The 21,116-nt window shown below is 34.7% G+C and overlaps 1 protein-coding gene across 1 annotated transcript in view; it reads left to right on the top strand.

The window, feature by feature from the left end:
• The window catches only part of CFH (complement factor H), an 84,294-nt gene that overhangs the window by 27,041 nt on the left and 36,137 nt on the right, over positions 1 to 21,116 (top strand). Inside the window, exons 11-19 of the mRNA XM_081039178.1 lie at positions 1,577 to 1,753; positions 5,809 to 5,985; positions 6,766 to 6,948; positions 7,058 to 7,237; positions 9,137 to 9,313; positions 13,170 to 13,346; positions 13,803 to 14,006; positions 14,684 to 14,857; positions 15,538 to 15,714. Coding sequence (XP_080895304.1) covers positions 1,577 to 1,753; positions 5,809 to 5,985; positions 6,766 to 6,948; positions 7,058 to 7,237; positions 9,137 to 9,313; positions 13,170 to 13,346; positions 13,803 to 14,006; positions 14,684 to 14,857; positions 15,538 to 15,714 — 1,626 coding nt within the window. The remainder of the gene's footprint in view (positions 1 to 1,576; positions 1,754 to 5,808; positions 5,986 to 6,765; positions 6,949 to 7,057; positions 7,238 to 9,136; positions 9,314 to 13,169; positions 13,347 to 13,802; positions 14,007 to 14,683; positions 14,858 to 15,537; positions 15,715 to 21,116) is intronic.

Here is a 21,116-nt window from a genome sequence, read left to right as displayed (position 1 = left end):
TCTGAATTCTTTGGGGAGAGTGGAGGGGAGTAGGCTGAGGTGGTTGCATTTGAAGAGATACAGAATGTTGAGAAACTTAAATAATATTTTGCATGTTAAGATTAATTGCTTGTAGAGGGGAAAGTCAGTCCATCTTTCAGTTTAAGTTCTTTCCACTGTGCCACATCCTGTGACTTAGTAACTAGTTAGGAGCCTTTTGTGGCTGCCAGTGCAAGCCCATTTATTTTTAGCTGAGAACTTTTGCCTGTTGTACCCGATTTTAGGTAATCAGACTTTTATGTCCGAGTGTTTGTTCCTAGACATAAAAGTTATGTTTTTCAGGGAAAGTATGGGTTCACAGGGCATCATGTTGGAATATTGTCACCTGTGTAATTTACATGCTGGAATAATGTCACCTGTGGAATTCGTATGTCAGATATCGAAGCCTGGGTGCTCTTCTGAAAACTGATTTCCTTTAGAAAACCTACACAGACACCTCGTTAGGGGCACAGAGAAGCGCTTCCAGACGGAACAGATCGCTCTGTGCTGAGCAGGGTCCCCGAACCATGGCCCTGAAGTTCATGGAGCTTTTCTAAGAGCTGTTGGCTCAGGTCATGTTATTATCCCAAAGCTGTGCAGTGAGATTTTTGACTCACTTTAGGTGGATATTTAAATTGTCCACTTTTACAATATGTATTTCATTTCTTCCTTTTAATATTTCTTTGCTTAGTAATGGGTATTAGCCAAGTGAAAAAGGATAAAAAATGTCTCCATATCAAACTCACTTTGTACTAAATAGTGATCAGTTATCCATTATAAACTCTTATTAGGGAAGAGAAAATATCTATTATAATTGTTTTCTAGTATATTTGAGCTTTACTTTGTTTAAAGCTTTATGCTAGCTGGCTACGTTAACACATTATAAAATGTGAAGTAAATTATCTAAACCTTTATTAACATCACTCTAGTATAGGGTTAGTGAAATTTTAGACTAGTTTTTAGCATTTTACTATCTTATACTAATTATAAACATGAAACTCTCAGTACATTCACTCTTGAAGTATAAAAGAATGCACAGCCATTAGGAAAATATTTGGAAAAGGAAAGTTAGCATGCAAGTTTTAAAAATTTGTATGTTTAAAGTAGAATTTTGAGAATATTTCAAAATTTAGTCCTATTGTTGAAAATTAATCTTTTTGTTCAACGAATCAAACTTTTTGGCATATGTGTTACAACTGCTAATAATCGTGGCACACAAAATACTCTTCTGCTTCGCAGGGAAAAAAAGTATGACACATCTGTAATGGCCTGTATTATTGCTAGCATAGAATAAATACCTGAGTATCATTTAATTGAGGAAAATGTTCTTAAAACAATTTTTCCATGTAAGTGAGAAGAAAACAGCTTTATACAAACAAACTTTTTCATTTTGAGTAGCTGTATTAAAACAATGATTTATCACTAGTATTCTTAGATTACTTTTATATAATACATAATTTATTAGCACGTAGTAATTGGTAAAGCTTTTTTCCTTGCTCAATAAGACTGTACATTAAATAATATTAGAAATGAAATCCTCGATTCTATTATGCATTAGAATATTGTGATGTGCCCGTATTTGAGAATGCCAGAGCCACAGGTCATGGCACGTGGTTTAAGGTCAACGAAAGGTTGGACTATGAATGCCATGATGGATATAAAAATGAAAATGGACACACCAGTGGTACCATAGTATGTGGTGACAATGGTTGGTCTGACACACCCACATGTCATGGTAAGTACTGTTTTCATGTATTCTTATTTCAGGATTACCAAAATTAACAAAATTTATTTAAAATGCTTCATTTTTTAACAAATTGGAATTATGTAAAGTCATTTTTAAGGAACAATGATTAAAATCAAGGTGTCTCCTGAATTAAACTGGGTGAGATGGTGTTTTGAAGCCCAAAGATAAAAAACTATTTAACCCAGTACATTAATGTAATGTTTCCTATGGTCCATATATATCATAGATTTGTGGGAAAAGTATAATTGTTTTTGTTATTCTAAATGTAAGCTGTTGTATTGTCTAAAAATGGGCACTCATTCCCAAAATTACAGTTTCCTACAACTTCCTCAGACTTTCGGTCCTGAATTACTGCTTTACATCTCCCTCCTTGAGTGTTAATTTTTGCAGGTCCCGAGGAGCTGTTTATTTTTGACTTTGACAAGGTTTGTGGACTATTACATGCCTATCATTTATGTTTGCCAATCAGCTGTCTGTCTACCAGAGTTAGAAATAGAACTTTCATCTGTAAAAAACTGAGTGGATGTAGAGTATTCCAAATCAAAGAAACAGTATGGGCACAGCTTTGAAAACAAAACAATATTTGGGAAATATTGTGCTGAGCTGGTTCTACTTAGAGTTGGGAGAATTTTAGGTGGAGATTTAGATAGGGTGATGGCTGAGGCAAAGCAGAGAACAGATTTGGGATAAATTTTGGTGGTAGAAAACATAGATGTTACTAGATGTTGAGTGTACGATGGAGTAATAATCGAGGGACTCGCATATTTGTTTTTCTATTGTTTTCATAAGCAAGAAAGTGAATGGAAATGCCTTTTTGTAAGGTGGTGAGGGAAGGTGAAGAGCGCTTTGAGGGGAACGTGTCAACTTTTGACTTGGGCACGTGGTGGCTGAACTGTCAAGGACAATCAAGATTGAATTGTAAACTAGAGTTGAATATATTGGTGTAGCCGGAGATACATACCTGTGAGATTATCACCATGTAGACGGCGACATCATGTGGGGAAAGAATACAGAGTAAAAAAAGAAAGAGAACTCAGGACTTAGCCCTACAGCATTCCAGCAGTCAGAGGTCAGACAGAAGAAGAAAGGAGACTCAGAAACAAGAGAAAAGGAAGTTGGAGTGAGTGTTGTCATAGATGTGAAGAGAAAAATTGATTAAGGCAAAGGAAGTATAATAGGGGGGTTAATAGTGAATCCTATGGAGTCAGCTTGGACGGCTTCTAATTCCATTCCACCATTGGCCCAGCATGTATCACAGGGCAACCGCCAAGCCAGTTTTAAGCTTCGTTCACTCTTGCTTAGGTGTACAATGTTCCATTATGACAAATGTCTTAGTGTTTCCAAGGAAGTTTGGGTTATTCGCCTAAATTCTCCGTGTGGAGCTCTGGCCACAGTGCTTGCTGGACAATGAACTCATGGGCATTGTAATCTAGTTACATTATTATCATAGTTACTGTGGGAAATGGTCCTAATTCAGCTAATATGTGCGATTAGAGGACTGTGAAACTGTGGTGCATTTGGCTGCATAGAACCCGACAATAAGTGTAAAAGAAACAGTTTTTGATGGAATAAATGGAGCAGAGCCTACTTAGAATCTGCTGAAGAAAAGGATTAGCGAGCCACTTAAAACAGCATGTAGGCATAACTCTTTCAAGAATAAAGAGGGTCGGGGAGTAAAACATTGAGAATATTGCTAGAGGAAACTGTGCACTAAAGGGAATAGTTTTGGTTTGGTTTGGTTTGGTTTTAAAAAGATGGGAGATGTGAGAGCACTTTGAGTGCTAAAGAGAATATAGTAGAGAGAGCCACAGGCAGAGACTGAATACAAGAGGTAGGTAGTGCCTGGGAAGGGAAGAGGGAAAGGGAACCAGAGCCTCTGGGGAAGGACTGGGCTTTGAAGCAGAAGATCATAGTTTCTAGTCTGGGACCCTGAGATTGAGTGGTGTGGGGCAGAAGGGAGAGAAGGGACATTCAGTTGAGTTGAAAAGGTTAAAATAAAGACCTCGGAGACACACACACATCCATACACCCTTACACACACACACACACACACACACACACACACACACACACACACACAGTTCATTATCGAGATGGCACAGACACACTTAGTTCTGCTTCGGGCCCAGTTAAATGTGCTTCATTCAGGCTGTCAGCAAACACCTAGAAATAGGCTAAGAGACAATGGTGAAAAATACAAATGGTGAAAAAAGCCTGCCTTTTGAGAGCTTTCATTCCAGGATGAAAAAAAAAAGTGAATTAAGCCAAGTAATTAACCAAATGATAAAAATATTTCTAATATACTTTTATTGGCTGTGTTCAAAGAAAGAAAAGAGTCCAAGGATTTAGAAACTAGGAGGAGACTGAAGGCTCTATTTCATGTACAAAGGCATCCGTGCGCAGAAAGGTTGAAAACCAGTCAGGATAGACATAAAGATCTGTGCAACAGCAAGAGAGGAAAGAACTTGACCTATTTAAAAATATTTAAAGACCATAAGGCCTGGAGTCTAGCTGCATAGGGAGAGAGAGATATAAGATGACATTAAAAGTGTAGGGAAAAGATGGATCCTAAGTAGAAGGGGGAAACTTTAAGATGATCATGAATTTCTTTCTGGAGTTATAAGTATGAAGCTGGAAACTTTTGCAGTTTTGAGGGGCCTGCTTTAAGGAAGAACAAAAAATACGTAATTCTCAGGGTCTTTCCAATGTCACTGGACAGGGCAGGAAAACATGAAGGAGAGGGAGCTGAAACGACAGAGACAGTGGTACAGAGAAGCCGATGTGGCCAATATTGCTTCTATTGAAAATTTCATGGCAATTATGACCTTGTGACACACCAGTAGAAACACGCCAGCATGGTGTAAGGCTCCCAAGTATTGAATAAACAAATGACAGCTTTGTATTCTTTTCAAACATCATTCCTCAATCATTGCACACTGATTGGCTGATATCTGAGTTTACTTTAAATGTCCTACAAGGCTTCTCCTTTGGGGAGAGGGTCCCAAAGGGGAATGGTTTTTCTCACAAACTACTTAAACCAAACAGTGTTTACAGCAAGCATAAATAAATATACACTTCAGAATCAATGAAAAAAAAAATCACGCTCTAACCACCTGAGCTATCCGACCACCCTTCAAAAATGTATTTTTTGATAATATTTAGCGATATCATAAGTTTCACAACTTTTAAAAATTTTAAGAGATAAATTTACACCTTTCTAATTTGAATCAGAATCATTAACAATTTATTAATAGCCAACACATATATATAAGTATAATAAGAATAGATAGTGTATACTATATAAACATTCAGGATACCTATAATATGCTTAGCTACGTGACCTTGAACTTGTTCCTTCATCCTGTTTTCAGATTGATTTATTAACTTATTAATTAACTTCTAATGTTTTCCTAACTGAAATATATTAGAAATGCCTATCCTGTATCTTCTGTTTCCCCAATTATATTAAACAAAACTACCAATTTTTATTTAATCATATAATTTAAAAATTATAGCATTCATTTGTTTGTTTTTTCCTGTGAGAGAATAGTTTTATGCCTGGATAATACAAATATAGCATTAAATTTTATAAATGTCAGTGATAAAATCAGATCCACTTTTCAAATATATGGTGATGGAAGGAGAACTGACTCTGGGTGGTGAACACACAATGGGATTTATAGACGATGTAATACAGAATTGTACACCTGAAATCTATCTAAATTTACTAACAATTGTCACCCCAATAAATTTAATAAAAATAAAAAATAAAATAAAATGAAAAAAAATTAAAAAATCAGATCCACTTTAAGCAAGTTAATTTTACAAATATATTTTCAGGACACATGTATTGCTTTTCAATGAGACCGATCTGAATATAAAGGGTGTATAAAACCTAGGTAATGCTTTTCAAGGGAGAGGATTTATCCGATGCCTCTCTCTATATGCAACACACAGCAACTTATTTTTCTAAGACATAATAAAATTTACTTTGGCAATGATTAATCATATATTCTCATTAAATTATCTGACATTTTCTATAGAAAGAGAATGCACAGTTCCCGATATAGAAAAATACGTAATTGCTGAGCCAAGGAAAGACACATATAGAGTCGGAGACGTGCTGAAATTCTCCTGCAGAAACAGACTTCAAATTGTTGGACCAGATTCATCTCAGTGCTACCACTTTGGATGGTCCCCTGATCCTCCAACATGTAAAGGTAAATGTTTATCTGAAGTTGCTGAAGCAAGAGTTAGAATATCGGTTATCACATTGTTGTTCTCTGTTAGTTTCCTGTTGGCTTCCAGAGTGTCTGTAATCTAGGGCCTTGAGCCAGAGACATACGTGAGGAGAACATGTGTTGCGTAGTAGAGAACTCTGATTGCCTAACTTAAGAAATTAATCTTCCTTTTTTTTTGAAATATGTATTGAAAGTATCTGTAGGTACATATATTGTGTCTGACAGTGGACAGACTGCTTTCATCATTTCTTTTTTGCCTACCATTCCCCATTAATATTGGACATTTTGATCAGCATGGGCGTCACTGCAATTTTCACTGCACGTGCCTAATCACTATTCAAGCAACTTATTGTCAACTCAGCTACATGAATGGCTTAGTCAAAATTAAAATGTTTATCAAATGCTTGCCTCAAATGATGGTATTTTTTCAAAAAAATTTGATGAAGTGTTTCCATGGAATATGAATATTGCTGTAAGTTACACAATATTTTATATTTATTAATTGGTTTGCATATATTTTTAGAATATCTAGAATACCAAACTTGGTTTTTGGACTAATATAACACTTCCAATAAGGTAGTTTGGTATAAGTAACGGAACTGGGAGACAAATCTGGGTAAATACCATCCTTTTCCTTTGTTTAAGAATGCTATATTATATAATGAAAAATAAATTGAAGAAAAAATCTCATCATTTTAATATACTTTAAGTTGTAAAATAGAAAAGTTATCCATCAATTACACAACATTTCTACCGTAGCTCAAGTAAAATCGTGTGGTCTATGCCCTGAGCTCCACAATGGGTCAGCTAAAAACACCCCTAAAGAAGAATACGAACATGGCGAAGTGGTGGAGTATGTTTGCAAACCTAGATTTCTGATGAAAGGTTCTCACAAAGTTCAATGTCTTGATGGAGAATGGACAACCTTGCCCATGTGCATTGGTAATGTATACAGACATTAATATTTACACTAGAGTCAGCAATGTTTATCGTCACATAAGCACATAAATTTGAATTTAAAGGTTAACATGTGTTTGTGAAACGTTCACAGAGGAGGACAGCACCTGTGAAGATGTCCCTGAACTTGCTCACGGCTATGTGGTGTCCCCTGTCTCTCCCTATCACCATGGAGCTTCAGTAGAGTTCAATTGCAGAGAAGCATTCACAATGATTGGACATAGATCAGTTACGTGTATCAGGGGAACGTGGACCGAGCCTCCTCGGTGCATTGGTGAGAATACATTTCTCAAATTGACGTTCAATATCATTTAATATTTTTATTGTAAAACTCTATTTGCAAGCGTATCTCTGACATTTGGAGATATTCTTTAAAATGGCAGGTCATAAGTTATAGTGAATCCAAACGTCTGTTGTTTGTAGTTTGATATGTGTCTGCAGAGGAAAAACTAGAAACTAACAATAGAATTGTATGAATCTGTCCCTGATATTAACATTGTTTATAAGTATAAAGCTAATTTGTACTCAAAATTGGCCAAAATTTTCTCCTCTCAATGTGTATTTTGTACCTCCCTCTAGTGTAGTTTTTCACTCTTCCCAAGATGTTTATTTTCTCCTAACAAACAAAGAAGTCCTTTCAGAAACCAATCCATCATAGCACATAGTGACATTAACCACCACTCCACGTTTCACTACAAGTCTTCCTTCAGTTACCATCCCTTAAAGAACATTCGCTTTTGTCTCCCTCAACGCTGTGGCCAGTCCTGAAAATAGGACTAGGTTCTCCAGTCTCTGGTCTGTTTTCAGTTAGTCTCCTTTATTTCGTTTTTTAAAGTTGTGTTACAAAATCATTGCTATTCTTTGTCCAAATACTTGTGTTTTCTTTGTTCATCCTCGCTTAGCCCTGATCATTAACAAATTATTAACAAATATTACCTAGAGGCTCCACTGATATGTTGTCAAATTCAACAAGGATTTCCACCTGCACTGAATTTTTGAAACATAGGAGCTCAATAGAAACTTCAGAGATCTATGTAACTCATACTGGAGCCAGCAAAAATTTATTATGATAGCAGTATAATAGTATGAGATTATAGGGTGATAGGCATATAAAATACCTTCTCAAGGATCCTAAGAGTATATATATATATATATATATATATATATATATATATATATATGCACAAAATATATATACAAAATATATATACAAAAAAAAAAATATATATATATATATACAAAAGAGGTCATGACTTTAAGCACTCAGTTAGTTTCTTATTCTGTTTTTTTGGTCATCATGAAAAGGATCTGTTTTAATATTCATTTTTACACATTACATCTTAGATCAACTTTCTCATCAACTTACATTAATTTTACTGAAAGATTATAATTATACTAGCTCATATATTCTCTTTCCTCAGATAATTGTTTTTATTTTAACATTTTGAGTTTTGGGGTTTAAAAACAATGTGGAGAAACATATGGATGTGGACATTGGCACAGATTCCAAATGGGACCGATTTAGTCACGTGATGACTCTTCCCTATGCATTTCGTCCATTAGTGCAGCTCAGATGCTTTTGAGTCCCCAAAGCGCAAAAGTCGAGCATCATATTCTTTTATTCATGTGTGGGATATAACTGAAAGCAAGGAAAGACCAAGAAAACAAACAAAACCCAGACACAGACAACAGTTTAGCGGTTACCAGGGGGAGGGAAATATTTGAAGAGGCTTATAGGGGGTTACATATGGTAAAGGATGAGAACTGACGCTGGGTGGTGAACATAGAATGCAATATATAGCTCATGTATTACAGAATTGTACACCTGAAACCTATGTAACTTTACTAACCTGTGTCACCCCAATATATTTAATGAAAAATTTTAAAACATACAATTAGTTATTAATTTTTTTATTTAATTTATTGGGGTGAGAGTTATTAAATTTTAAAAGGTCTTTTGATGATATTTTCTATGAAATTTCATGACTGTAGATAGGACTACATCCATGCAGAATAGCCCATCTCATGCAACATGATCAGGAAAGGTTTTGTTGGTAGAATTTCTAGGCATACATTCTAATTTCACACTTCTACTGATTTTATAACTATTTATTGTATCAATTGGTTTGATTCTTATTATTAGTCTTTTCATGGTAATATTATCAATTTATAGAAACAGATGAACATAAGAAGTGTAAAATATCAAAGTCAATTGCACAGGAGACAAACCTATCAGATAACGATGTGTACACCCATAATATGAACGTAACTTACACATGTACAGGAAAATCAGAACACAGACACTCAGTCTGCAAAAACGGAAGATGGGATCCCGAACTAACCTGCACAGGTAAGCTGTTTATAACATTTTCAAAATTTATTTCTTCCTACTTTCTAAAAAGAGTCTCGTTGTGTCCTTTAAAATATTTTTAAACTGTTTATTACTACAAATAACTTTCAAGCTGGAATGTAATTTAGAAAGCAACCAAAAGACTGTTTCTAAATAATAATTGTGTCATATGCATTAGTCAGCTATATAACTAACCACCCAGAAATGTGGTAGCTTTAAGTTAACTTCTGGGCAGTAGGTGTCCTCTTGCTGTTGGGATCCCATTTGCTTCCAGTTCCTTATATTACAAATGTGCCTGTGCCTATAGCTGTTATGTGTGTATCTAGTCTCAATGTATGTATCTTCCTGTCTATCTGTCTCTCCAGGTATCTATCTATGTACGTGCATATCTAGTCATCCATTTATCTGCTTCTCTATACCCACCTGGAAAACTCTGAGTCACGTTGTCACCACCAATTCCGATAGCATGCAGTTCATTCTTCTCCAACTGAAGGGCACCTTGACTCACTCACCTCTACATTTTTACCAGTTTCCTCAGGACTACAATATACAGAAAGTAGTTTCATACAGATACAAAAACAAACCTACTGTCTACAGTTCCACTCATCTTTAGATCGTCTTAGAGGCAGCAAGTAATATTTACAGGCAGTGAAGTACAAGTGCTTGTCTACATTTTCCTCTTGAAGCTTTATCATTTTAGCATTAATATTTAGGTGTATTATCCATCTTCTGTGAATTATTAAGTGTGGTGTAAAATAGGAATTGAACTCTTATTTTGTGTATGAACATCCAATTGTTCTACTACTATGGGTGAGAAAGACTTTCGAATGAAAATCAATTAACTATGGAAGTGATGGTTTATTTCTGGCCCCACTGTTTGGTCCATTAATTTATTTGTCTATCCTTATCCCTGCCACGTATCCTTGGTAATCATAGCTTCATACTAAGTCTTGAAGTCTGACATATTTTATCCAATTATGCTCTTCCTTCAAGATTTTTAAAATGAGTCTGGTCTTTCATTAATATAGAAATTCCAGGGAAAGCTTATCAATTTCTATAGAGTATCAGCATGTGTAATAGAAAAAATGACATGTATAATGAGATATAAATTAAGAATTGACACCTTAGCCACACTGAGTTTTCAAACCAGAAACATATCTCTTCAATTATTTATTTATGCTTCTATTTTCCCAACACTGATTTAAGTGTAGATAATTTACTATTCTAAAATTGTATTTATATTTTTAATATTAACATGTAATTTTCATAACTACATTTTCCCAATTTTTCCACACGTATAAAGACATCCACTCGATTTTTGTGTATTGATTTTATACTCTGAAACTGTACTATTATTATTTTTAGGTGGTATTTTACAGATCTGTTATAGTTTTCCTTAAGCAAGTGTATCATTGCAAATGCAATATTTTATTTCCGCCAGTCCCTTTTTAGTTTGATATTTTGTTTGTTTTATTGAACTGATGAGGACCTTCACTAAACTATTGAAAGAAAGTGATGAAAACAAACATCTTTATACTGTTCCTGACCACTGGGAAGTGTATTCAGCATCTTACCACAAGTATAATGTTAGTTTAGGATTTTTCTAGATGTCCTTTATCAGATTAAAGGAATTTCCTTCTCTTCCCACTTAGCTGAGTAAGGACTTTCATTATCAAGCGCTGCTGAATGTTTTTAAATGCTCTTTATGCACTTATTCATAGGATAATATGACTTTTTAAATTTTGTTAATACAGTGAATTACATATATAAATTTTTGATTACTGAATAAATTTCATTCCTATACTTGGTGGTGATATGTTATTCTTTCTCGATTTCCACGTACTCTTTTTGCTGATATAGTTTTAAGAATTTTTGCGTCTATATTCATGAAGGCTATTAGTCTACAATTACTTTTCCTTGCAATGTCTCTGCCAGGTTCTTTTATCAGGGATATGATGGCTTCATAAAAACCCACTGAGACGTGTGCCCTGCCCCACTGTGTCGAAAAGCTCATGTGTAATATCATTATACCTAGTGTTATTGTATTAATTATCCCTTAAAAGATTGACAGAATTCACCTGTGAAGGCATCTGATAGGAGTTTGATGTTTATTTGGAAGGTTTCCTTGATGGAGAATTCAATTTCTTTAATAGGTGGTAGTCTACTCAAATTTTCTATGCTGTCAATGTAAGGAAGTTGGTTTTTTTGAAGAAATAGCTCTATTTTACCCAATTTGTCAATAGGCTGGTTTTCTATTATTTAATAGTCACTTAGTCTTCACTCTCCCTCTTGCTCTGTAGTATCTTCTCTGGTATCACTCCTTTCATTCTGAGATAGATACTGTTTCTCTCTTGTACCTGATCATTCTTCATAGGGTGTTGTTTTGTTTTTACATTTTACTAATATTTTCAAAAAACCATTTTAAGCCTGTTAATATTCTCCATTTCCGCTCTTTTCTATTTTTAGCTTAATTAGCATTCACTATTTTAGCAAGCTTTATTAATTTTCTGTTTTTCTTTCCTATTTTTCTTTCTCAGTTTTTTCAATTTTCTCTCTCTGGACTTATACTTTCCTTCCTTCTGAATATTTTGATTTTCATTTTTCTCTCTTCTCACTATTTAATGTAGAAAATTAAAACATGGGTTTAAACCATCCTACTTTTAAAATATAAATCTTATGTAAAATTCAATTTTTTTTCCTCTAAGTGCTTAGCTGTTTCTCAAAATATTTCACTTCCATTTTACTTTCATTTAAGTCAGTGTGAAATATATCTACTAGACCATGTGATTTCTCCTTTGACCTGTCAGTTATATAGAAACTGAAAATATTCAATTTCCAAATAATTATTTTCTTTTACCAGTTTTGTTGTAGAATCATTGGTCTATAAACAACAACACATGTTCAATGTTTAGAATGGTGAATATCCTGTGTTTGCATAATTTATTCTTATTGATTCTAATTTAATTATCTTGTCAGAGCTTGTACTGCGTAAGATTTCAGCATTTTGAAATTAATTCATGTTTTTCTTATTGTCCCACACATTTTCTATCTTTTCGATGGTTCCATTTTCATATGAAAGCACACGCAGACTCTCGTTTTCAGACCGAGTGAAAAAGGTTCACATTTGTGTTAAAATTTTTGATGTCTTTTAAAAATTTTTGTCTAGCTGTCCTATTAGAATTAGAAGGCTATCAGTACTAATAACTAGAATTGTGGAATTGGATATTTATTTTTTCAGTTCTGTTCATCTTTGCTTTGTCTATTTGAAATATTTTAGATACATGTATAACTGCTTTGTGCTTGGGAATTAATTTTTATGATTACAAAATAATCCTTTACAACATTCGTAATACTCCTTTTCTTACAATCTTTGTTGTCCTATTTTAATACAATCAATAAATTTAAAACAATGGATCATTTCCATGTGATAATAGAATTCCAAACAAATTTCAATTAAAAAAAGTCCTTAAAACACTCTCCAAATTAAAAGCAAAAATAACAAAATTAGAGATCTACAGACCTTATTTATCCATCTCATAAATATGGAAAGCTGAAAAAGTGCTTTATCAATAATTTATCAAAAAGCAATAGTTTAAATAAAATGGCAAAGTTTGTAGTGCACATTGAAATCGATGAGATACAGCAAAAATGTAGATATTTATAGCTTTAAAACGAGCATTATAGAGCAAAGAACAAAATAAAAGCAAAATAAAAGACATACACCCAAAGAACATAAAAAAGACCATTGCATTATAATTTGGTCTTTTAGGATATATTATTACTGACATTTCTGTTTACGGAATTATCCTTTTAACTTATGACTTTTCATCAAGAAATGTAATTCTAATATTTTTAGATTTACGAAGATGTCCACCTCCACCACAGATTCCCAAAACTGAAAACATGACAACTACAGTGAATTATCAGGATGGAGAAAAAATATCTATTCTGTGTCAAGAAAACTCCCTCATTCAGGGACCAGAAGAAATTGAGTGCAAGGATGGAATATGGCAGCCAATTCCACGCTGTGTTGGTCAGTGTTCCTCACCTGCTATCATCTTCTTCCTAAGGAGGGGAAAACTCCCTGTGCTTTGAGTAAAGGAACCAGATGCAGAGCTTCCTCCATATCTATTCCACCTGCAACGGGAAATTACAGTCTAGCTGCACAAATTCAATCACTCTCACTGGGAAATGAACAGAGACAAAAACTTTAGCTCACAGTGTAACTGCCAGGTACCATTTTTGTTTATGTGTAGTGTCCACCCCCTAGGAACAGGACAAGAAGGGAAGGGCATTTGGAACAAGCGGATGGTAGCATCAATTTTAGGCAGACATATATCCTTGCAACTTTTAAATACTTTTCAGGTTTCACATAACGTAATTTGTTCAAATTATCCTTATTTCAAAATCCGAAGTAGCATTTGATTTTATTTCACAATTGAAACATTTATTTCTGTGCTTGATTCTTTGGTCTCTGTTCTTCACATAGAAAAACTTCCATGTTCTCAGCCACCTCACATCGAACATGGAACTGTGAATTCATCTATCTCTTCAGAAGAAAGAAAAGATGAACCCCACACTTACACACATGGCACCAAATTAAATTACATTTGTGAAGATGGTTTCAGGATATCTGCAGAAGATGGGATAACATGCCACATGGGAAAATGGACTTCTCCACCTCGGTGTATAGGTAAGGACAGCATGCAAACTATAATTCTGTTTTTGGTGCAAGTCATTAAAATAACCAATTGTCTTCAAAGTCATGAGACATAATTCTTTAGCGTTCTGAATATATAAAACCATTTATGTATATTTTACATAAACTACCAAACTATTTGCATGACCGTATCAATCCTATTTTTAGTAGTTGGTTCATTATGAAATCACTTCTAGTTCTAGTATTTTTTATGCTAAAGGCTGTGTATGAAATTAAACCTACCTATTCATATAGGTATATTTATTCATCTTCCTACATATTCATATAGGTAGTGAATGGTTCACCACTAGGTTTTTGAAAAACATTTATGTTCTTACAATGTCCCTTCTGATTTCTTACAACAAATGGCACTTTCCTTAAGATCATTAATTCTCAGTGTGTATCCCTTCATTACTCATGATTGGCTACAGCAGCGTTGATAGTACCACTCATAAATATGTTGATATTTTTATTCTCGAGTTCTTGATCAACTTACAGTTGGTCACACACCACAATGGTTGGTTTCAGGAAGTATTTGTGCACCTTCTCTGTAATATATTAGCTCCTGTGTGGTCATTTCATTTCAAAACAAGTACCACGTCTGACAACCAGTATATAAAATTGATTTCAGAGTTAGTACAATACGCAGTCAATCTTTCTTCTTTTTTTAGGACTTCCATGTGGACCACCACCTTTGATAGGGAACGGTACTGGATCTAAAAAGTTAAACAGTTACCCATATGGATTCGAAGTGACGTACAGGTGTTCCAAAGGATTTGAGATTGATGGACCTGCATCTGTAAAATGTATAGGAGAAAGATGGTCTCGTCCACCAGAATGCATAAGTATAGTGTATTTGATTTTATTCTGAGGCTGACAAATATCTTTAATTCAGAACATTAATGACACCAATATGAATCCAGAATTTAACACAGGAGCTCTGGGGAGCTCTGGGTTCTGGAAGAGAATTAATTAGCCCTAGTAGTCAGAAAAGTTCAATGACATGAGCCAAAATATTTCATTGTGACATCACCTTTTGTGCACTTTCGATATGCTCTGAGGACCATTCTCAGATTTCTCATCTCTCATCCTGTATCACCAATCTCATTGTTATTCAATTTACTGTTGGTTTCTCAAATATAGCCCTATAAACATATCATTTCTAACATATTTGACATAATTGTGGAAAGAGATTTGGACAGAAGCAAACAGTAGTAACAATACCTCATAACGTAGGAGGACTGTATGGGCAAGTAAGAATGGGAGTGTAAGAAGTTTGGTCTCAAACGTTACCTGCATCCATATCTCTCCAGGCTTTAATATCCCTGCTCCCTCGTTATACTTCTGATAAATGTAGAATCAGTCAATGTCCTTAAGTCAAGACTGCTAACATTTTCACGTTAAAAGAAAAACATTGTACAGCATTCAGTGTTTAACATGTGCCTAACTATTATTCCTACTATAATTATTGACCATTGTATATTTTTAATGATTTGCTGAACAAATGTATATTGTTTTCTTTCAGAAGCCGAATGTTCTGAGGCACCCAGGATTGATAATGCCATACTCGTGAGTAAGCAGAAGAGATCATATAGTTCAGGAGAAGAACTGACTTATAAATGTGACGAATATTACCAAATGGAGGGATCCAATATTGTACAGTGTATTAAGGGCAAATGGATAGGGGAACCAACATGCAGAGGTAAGGTGATGACATTTTAAAATTTATTTGTTAAATTGCTTCTAGCACTATCAAAAAGCAGACATAGTTATGTTTTAGGCCACATCACAGAACGTTTATGCCTCCACGAAAGGGATGGCACGTGTACACGATCGCTAGTCTCCTCGCCCCTTAGATCTCAGAGAGCATTCCAGGGATGGCAGGCACTGCATCTTCTGGGATATTGATAGAAATGCAAATGCGAGTTCACAGGTACATTCAGACTCAGAGTCAAAGATTCGACGTATGTGCCCGAGACTGTTGTAACAATTCCAAAAAGAGTCCACCCGCACCTTAGTTTGGGAACCCTCACGATAGCCGATTATGATTTCATATCTACCTGAATCTCTCTGAGGAATTACGGTTGGCTCATGGTGGTGTCCGTAAACATTGCCCCTCCCCCAAATCACTGCAGTGTTTTTATCAATTATACATTTATTTTCTTCTGTTTTTACAACTCGTATTTTTTGGGTCCATTGACTGTATATCGTCTTCCTTCAACAATGGTGTTGGTCAAAGTGTGTTAATTCTTGACTTTTCTCTAAGAAAGTGTGTTCTTGTGTTTATTTTTCTAAGAGCTTAAAATTACAATTCAATTGTACATGACAATTGAAAACTAAATTTTCTTGTCAAATAATCTCTTTATTATGAGTTTCTATTTTTTTTTAGTGCTTGTCACCAGAGCTTTCATTTACATTTTTTATTTTTTTTTAATTAAATTTATTGGGGTGACAATTGTTAGTAAATTTACATAGATTTCAGTTGTACAATTCTGTATTACATCATCTATAAATCCCATTGTGTGTTCACCACCCAGAGTCAGTTCTCCTTCCATCACCATATGTTTGATCCCCCTTACCCTCATCACCCACCCTCCACCCCCTTACGCTCTGGTAACCACTAAATTGTCTGTGTCTATGAGTTTTTCTTTCTCATTTTTTTGTCTTGTTCTATTGTTGTTTTTGGTTTATATACCACATATTAGTGAAATCATATGGTTCTCTGTTTTTTCTGTCTGACTTATTTCACTTAGCATTATACTCTCAAGATCCATCCATGTTGTCACAAATGCTCCTATATCATCTTTCCTTAACGCCGAATAGTATTCCATTGTGTATATATACCACAACTTTTTTATCCATTCATCTATCGAAGGACATTTTGGTTGTTTCCATGTCTTGGCCACCGTAAACAAAGCTGCAATGAACATTGGAGTACATGTGTCTCTATAAAGAAATGCTTTCAGATTTTTTTGGTAGATACCCAGGAGAGCGATTGCTGGGTCATATGGTAATTCTATTCGTAATTTCTTGAAGAACCTCCACACTGCCTTTCACAGCGGCTGCACCAGTCTGCATTCCCACCAACAGTGTATGAGGGTTCCTTTTTCTCCACAGCCTCTCCAACACTTGTTACTATTTGTCTTGTTGATGAAAGCCATTCTGACTGGGGTGAGATGATATCTCATTGTGGTTTTCATTTGCATTTCTCTGATGATTAGCTATGTTGAGCATTTTTTCATATGTCTATTTGCCATTTGTATATCCTCTTTGGAGAAATGTCTCTTCAGGTCCTCTGTCCATTTTTCAATTGGGTTGTTTGTTTTTTTTGTTGTTGAGTTTCATGAGTTCCTTGTATATTTTGGATATTAGCCCCTTATCAGAGGCACTGTTTGCAAAAATTTTCCTCCATTCAGTTGGTTGCCTCATTATTTTGTCAATAGTTTCTTTTGCTGTGCAGAAGCTTTTCAGTTTCATATAATCCCATTCGTTTATTTTAGTTTTTACTTCCATTGCCTTTGGAGTCAAATTCATAAAATGCTCTTTGAACTCAAGGTCCATAAGTTTAGTACCTATGTTTTCTTCAATGCAGTTTATTGTGTCAGGTCTTATGCTTAAGTCTTTGATCCATTTTGAATTAATTTTGGTACATGGTGACAGATAGCAGTCCAGTTTCATTCTTTTGCACGTAGCTATCCAATTCTGCCAGCACCATTTATTGAAGAGGCTGTCTTTCCTCCATTGTATGTTTTTAGCTTCCTTGTCAAAAATTATCTGTCCATATTTATGTGGTTTTATTTCTGGGTTCTCAATTCTATTCCATTGGTCTATGTGTCTGTTTTTCTGCCAATACCAAGCTGTTTTGATTATTGTAGCCCTGTAGTACAAGCAAAAATCAGGGAGTGTGATACCTCCAGTATTGTTCTTTTTTTTTTTAATACTGCTTTGGCTATTCGGGTGTTTTTTTTTTTTTTTTTTTTTTTTTTTAGACTTTACAAAGATTTTATTCAATTGGACTTACTTAAAAAAAAACAGTAGAATTATACGGAAAAAAATCAACATGAAATTACTCATGTAAAATATACTAAATACATAACTCTCTCCTCTCTTTGAACCATGAAGAATATCTATTAAGATTACATCAAACAAAAAAGCATGTCTTTTATTTTTATTTTATTTGTTTATTTATTTTTTTTAATTGTCTTTTTTTTAATTAGTTTCAGGTGTACAAGACAAGGTAATACTTAGATGTTCATCATTTATATCCCTCACACTGTGAACCCCCCTCCCCCCATCCATTATCCATCCGACCTCACACTGAGCCATCACATTATATATATAAAATTATAGTTGGCATTCATTAATGTTTAGCTTCTGGTGTACAATGCCATGATCAGGCATCCACATTATCTCTGAGCTGGTCTCCCAAATAGGATGCATGTCCATTGAATACCCAACAAAATCTTTACAACATTATTGAATAAGTTCCCCAAATTAATTTTCAGAAAACCCTGAGGCCATCTTGTGGTTACCAGCTGCTTCCTAATCCCTTCACCTTGTGGTTCCAAACAAATATGATGATTTTTTTGTTCTATTTCTTTCAAAAATGACATTGGGATTTTTATGGGGATTGCGTTAAATCTGTATATGGCTTTGGGTAATATGGCCATTTTAACTATGTTGATTCTTCCAATCCATGAGCACGGAATGTCTTTCCATTTCTTTGTGTCTTCTTCAATTTCTTACAAAAATGTCTTATAGTTTTCAGCATATAAATCCTTTACGTCCTTGGTTAAGTTTATTCCTAGGTATTTTATTCTTTTTGCTGCAATTGCAAAAGGAATTGTTTTCTCTATTTCTTTTTCTGAGATTTCATTGTTGGTATATAGGAAAGCAATGGACTTTTGTACGTTGATTTTGCAGCCAGCAACTTTACTGTATTCATTGATTGTTTCTAATAGCTTTTTGGTGGAGTCTTTAGGGTTTTCTATATATAGCATCATGTCATCTGCAAAGAGTGACAATTTAACTTCTTCATTCCCAATTTGGATGCCTTTTATTTCTTTCTCTTGCCTGATTGCTCTGGCAAGGACTTCCAACACTATGTTGAAAAGCAGCGGTGATAGGGGACAACCTTGTCGTGTTCCTGAACGTAGAGCAAAGGGCTTCAGCTTTTCACCATTAATTATGAGATTAGCTGAGGGCTTGTCGTATATGGCCTTTATTATGTTGAGGTATTTTCCTTCTATACCAATTTTATTAAGTGTTTAAATCATAAATGGATGTTGTATCTTGTCAAATGCTTTTTCTGCATCAATTGATAGAATCATATGATTTTTGTCCTTTATTTAGTTTATGTGATGTATCACATTGATGGATTTGCGAATGTTGAACCATCCTTGTGCCCCGGGGATGAACCCCACTTGGTCGTGATGAATAATCTTTTTAATGCATTGTTGTATTCGATTTGCTAGAATTTTGTTTAGGATTTTAGCATCTGTATTCATCAGAGATATTGGTCTGTAGTTTTCTTTTTTTGTGTTGTCCTTACCAGGTTTTGGTATCAGGGTAATGTTGGCCTCATAAAATGAGTTAAGGAGTACTGACTCTTCTTCAATTTTTTGGAAGAGTTTGAGCAAGATTGGTATTAGATCCTCTTTGAAGGTTTGGTAGAATTCACTGGTGAAGCCATCTTGTCCAGGACTTTTGATTTTGGGAAGGTTTTTGATGACTGATTCAATTTGTTACTGGTGATCGGCCTGTTTAGATTTTCCAGTTCTTCATGATTCAGCCTTGGAACGCTATATGTTTCTAAGAACTTGTCCATTTCTTCTCGGTTATTGAATTTGGTGGCATATAGTTCTTCATAGTGTTCTTGGATAATCCTTTGTATTTCTGTGGTATCCGTGATAACTTCCCCTTTTTCATTTCTGATTTTGTTAATTAGTGTCTTCTCTCTTTTTATCTTAGTGAGTCTAGCCAAGGGTTTGTCAATTTTGTTAATCTTTTCAAAGAACCAGCTCTTTATCACATTAATTTTTTCTATTGTCTTTTTGTTCTCTATTTCATTTAGTTCTGCTCTGATTTTTGTTATCTCCTTTCTTCTGCTGACCTTGGGTTTCGCTTGTTCTTCTTTTTCTAGTTCTTTAAGGTGTAACATGAGGTTATTTATTTGGGACTTTTCTTGTTTCTTGAGATAGGCCTGTAATGATATAAATTTCCCTCTTAAAACTGCTTTCACGGCATCCCAAAAATTTTGGTAGGATGTATTTTCATTGTCATTTGTTTTTATGTATCTTTTGATCTCTCCTCTAATTTCTTCTTTGACCCAGTCATTCTTTAAAAGTATGTTGTTTAATCTCCATGTATTTGTGTTTTTTCCTGCTTTCTTTTTGCAGTTGATATCCAATTTCAAAGCCTTGTGATCAGAGAATATGCTTGGTATGATTTCAATCTTCTTAAATTTGCTGAGGCTGATTTTATGTCCCAATATATGGTCTATCCTTGAGAATGTTCCATGTACACTAGAAAAGAATGTATAGTCTGATGTTTTAGGATGAAGTGCTCCATATATGTCAATTATGTCCATTTAATCTAATGTGTCATTTAGGGCTGCTATTTCGTTATTTATCTTCTGTTTGGATGATCTATCCATAGCTGTCAATGATGTATTTAAGTCCCCTAGTATAATTGTGTTTTGGTCAATTGCTCCCTTTAGTTCTGTTAGTAGTTGCTTGGTGTATTTCAGTGCTCCCTGATTGGGGGCATAAATATTGATGACTGTTATGTCTTCTTGGTGTATAGTCCCCTTTACCATTATGAAATGTCCATCTTTGTCTCTTGTTATCTTTTTCACCCTGAAGTCTGTTTCATCGGAAATCATTATGGCTACACCTGATTTTCTCTGGGTACCATTTGCTTGGAGTGTCAGTTTCCACCCTTTCACTTTGAGTCTATGCTTGTCCTTGTAGCTGAGATGTGTCTCTTGGAGACAGCATATGGTTGGGTTTAGTTTTTTGATCCAATCTGCTTCTCTGTGTCTCTTTATTGGTGAGTTCAGTCCATTTACATTTAGGGTGATTATTGATATGTGAGGATTTCCTG

The sequence above is a fragment of the Rhinolophus hipposideros genome (assembly GCF_964194185.1).
Source record: "Rhinolophus hipposideros genome assembly, chromosome: 26".
NCBI classification, from domain to species: domain Eukaryota; kingdom Metazoa; phylum Chordata; class Mammalia; order Chiroptera; family Rhinolophidae; genus Rhinolophus; species Rhinolophus hipposideros.
Note: the sequence above shows the minus strand (reverse complement) of the source record. Positions and strands in the feature narration are given on the sequence as shown.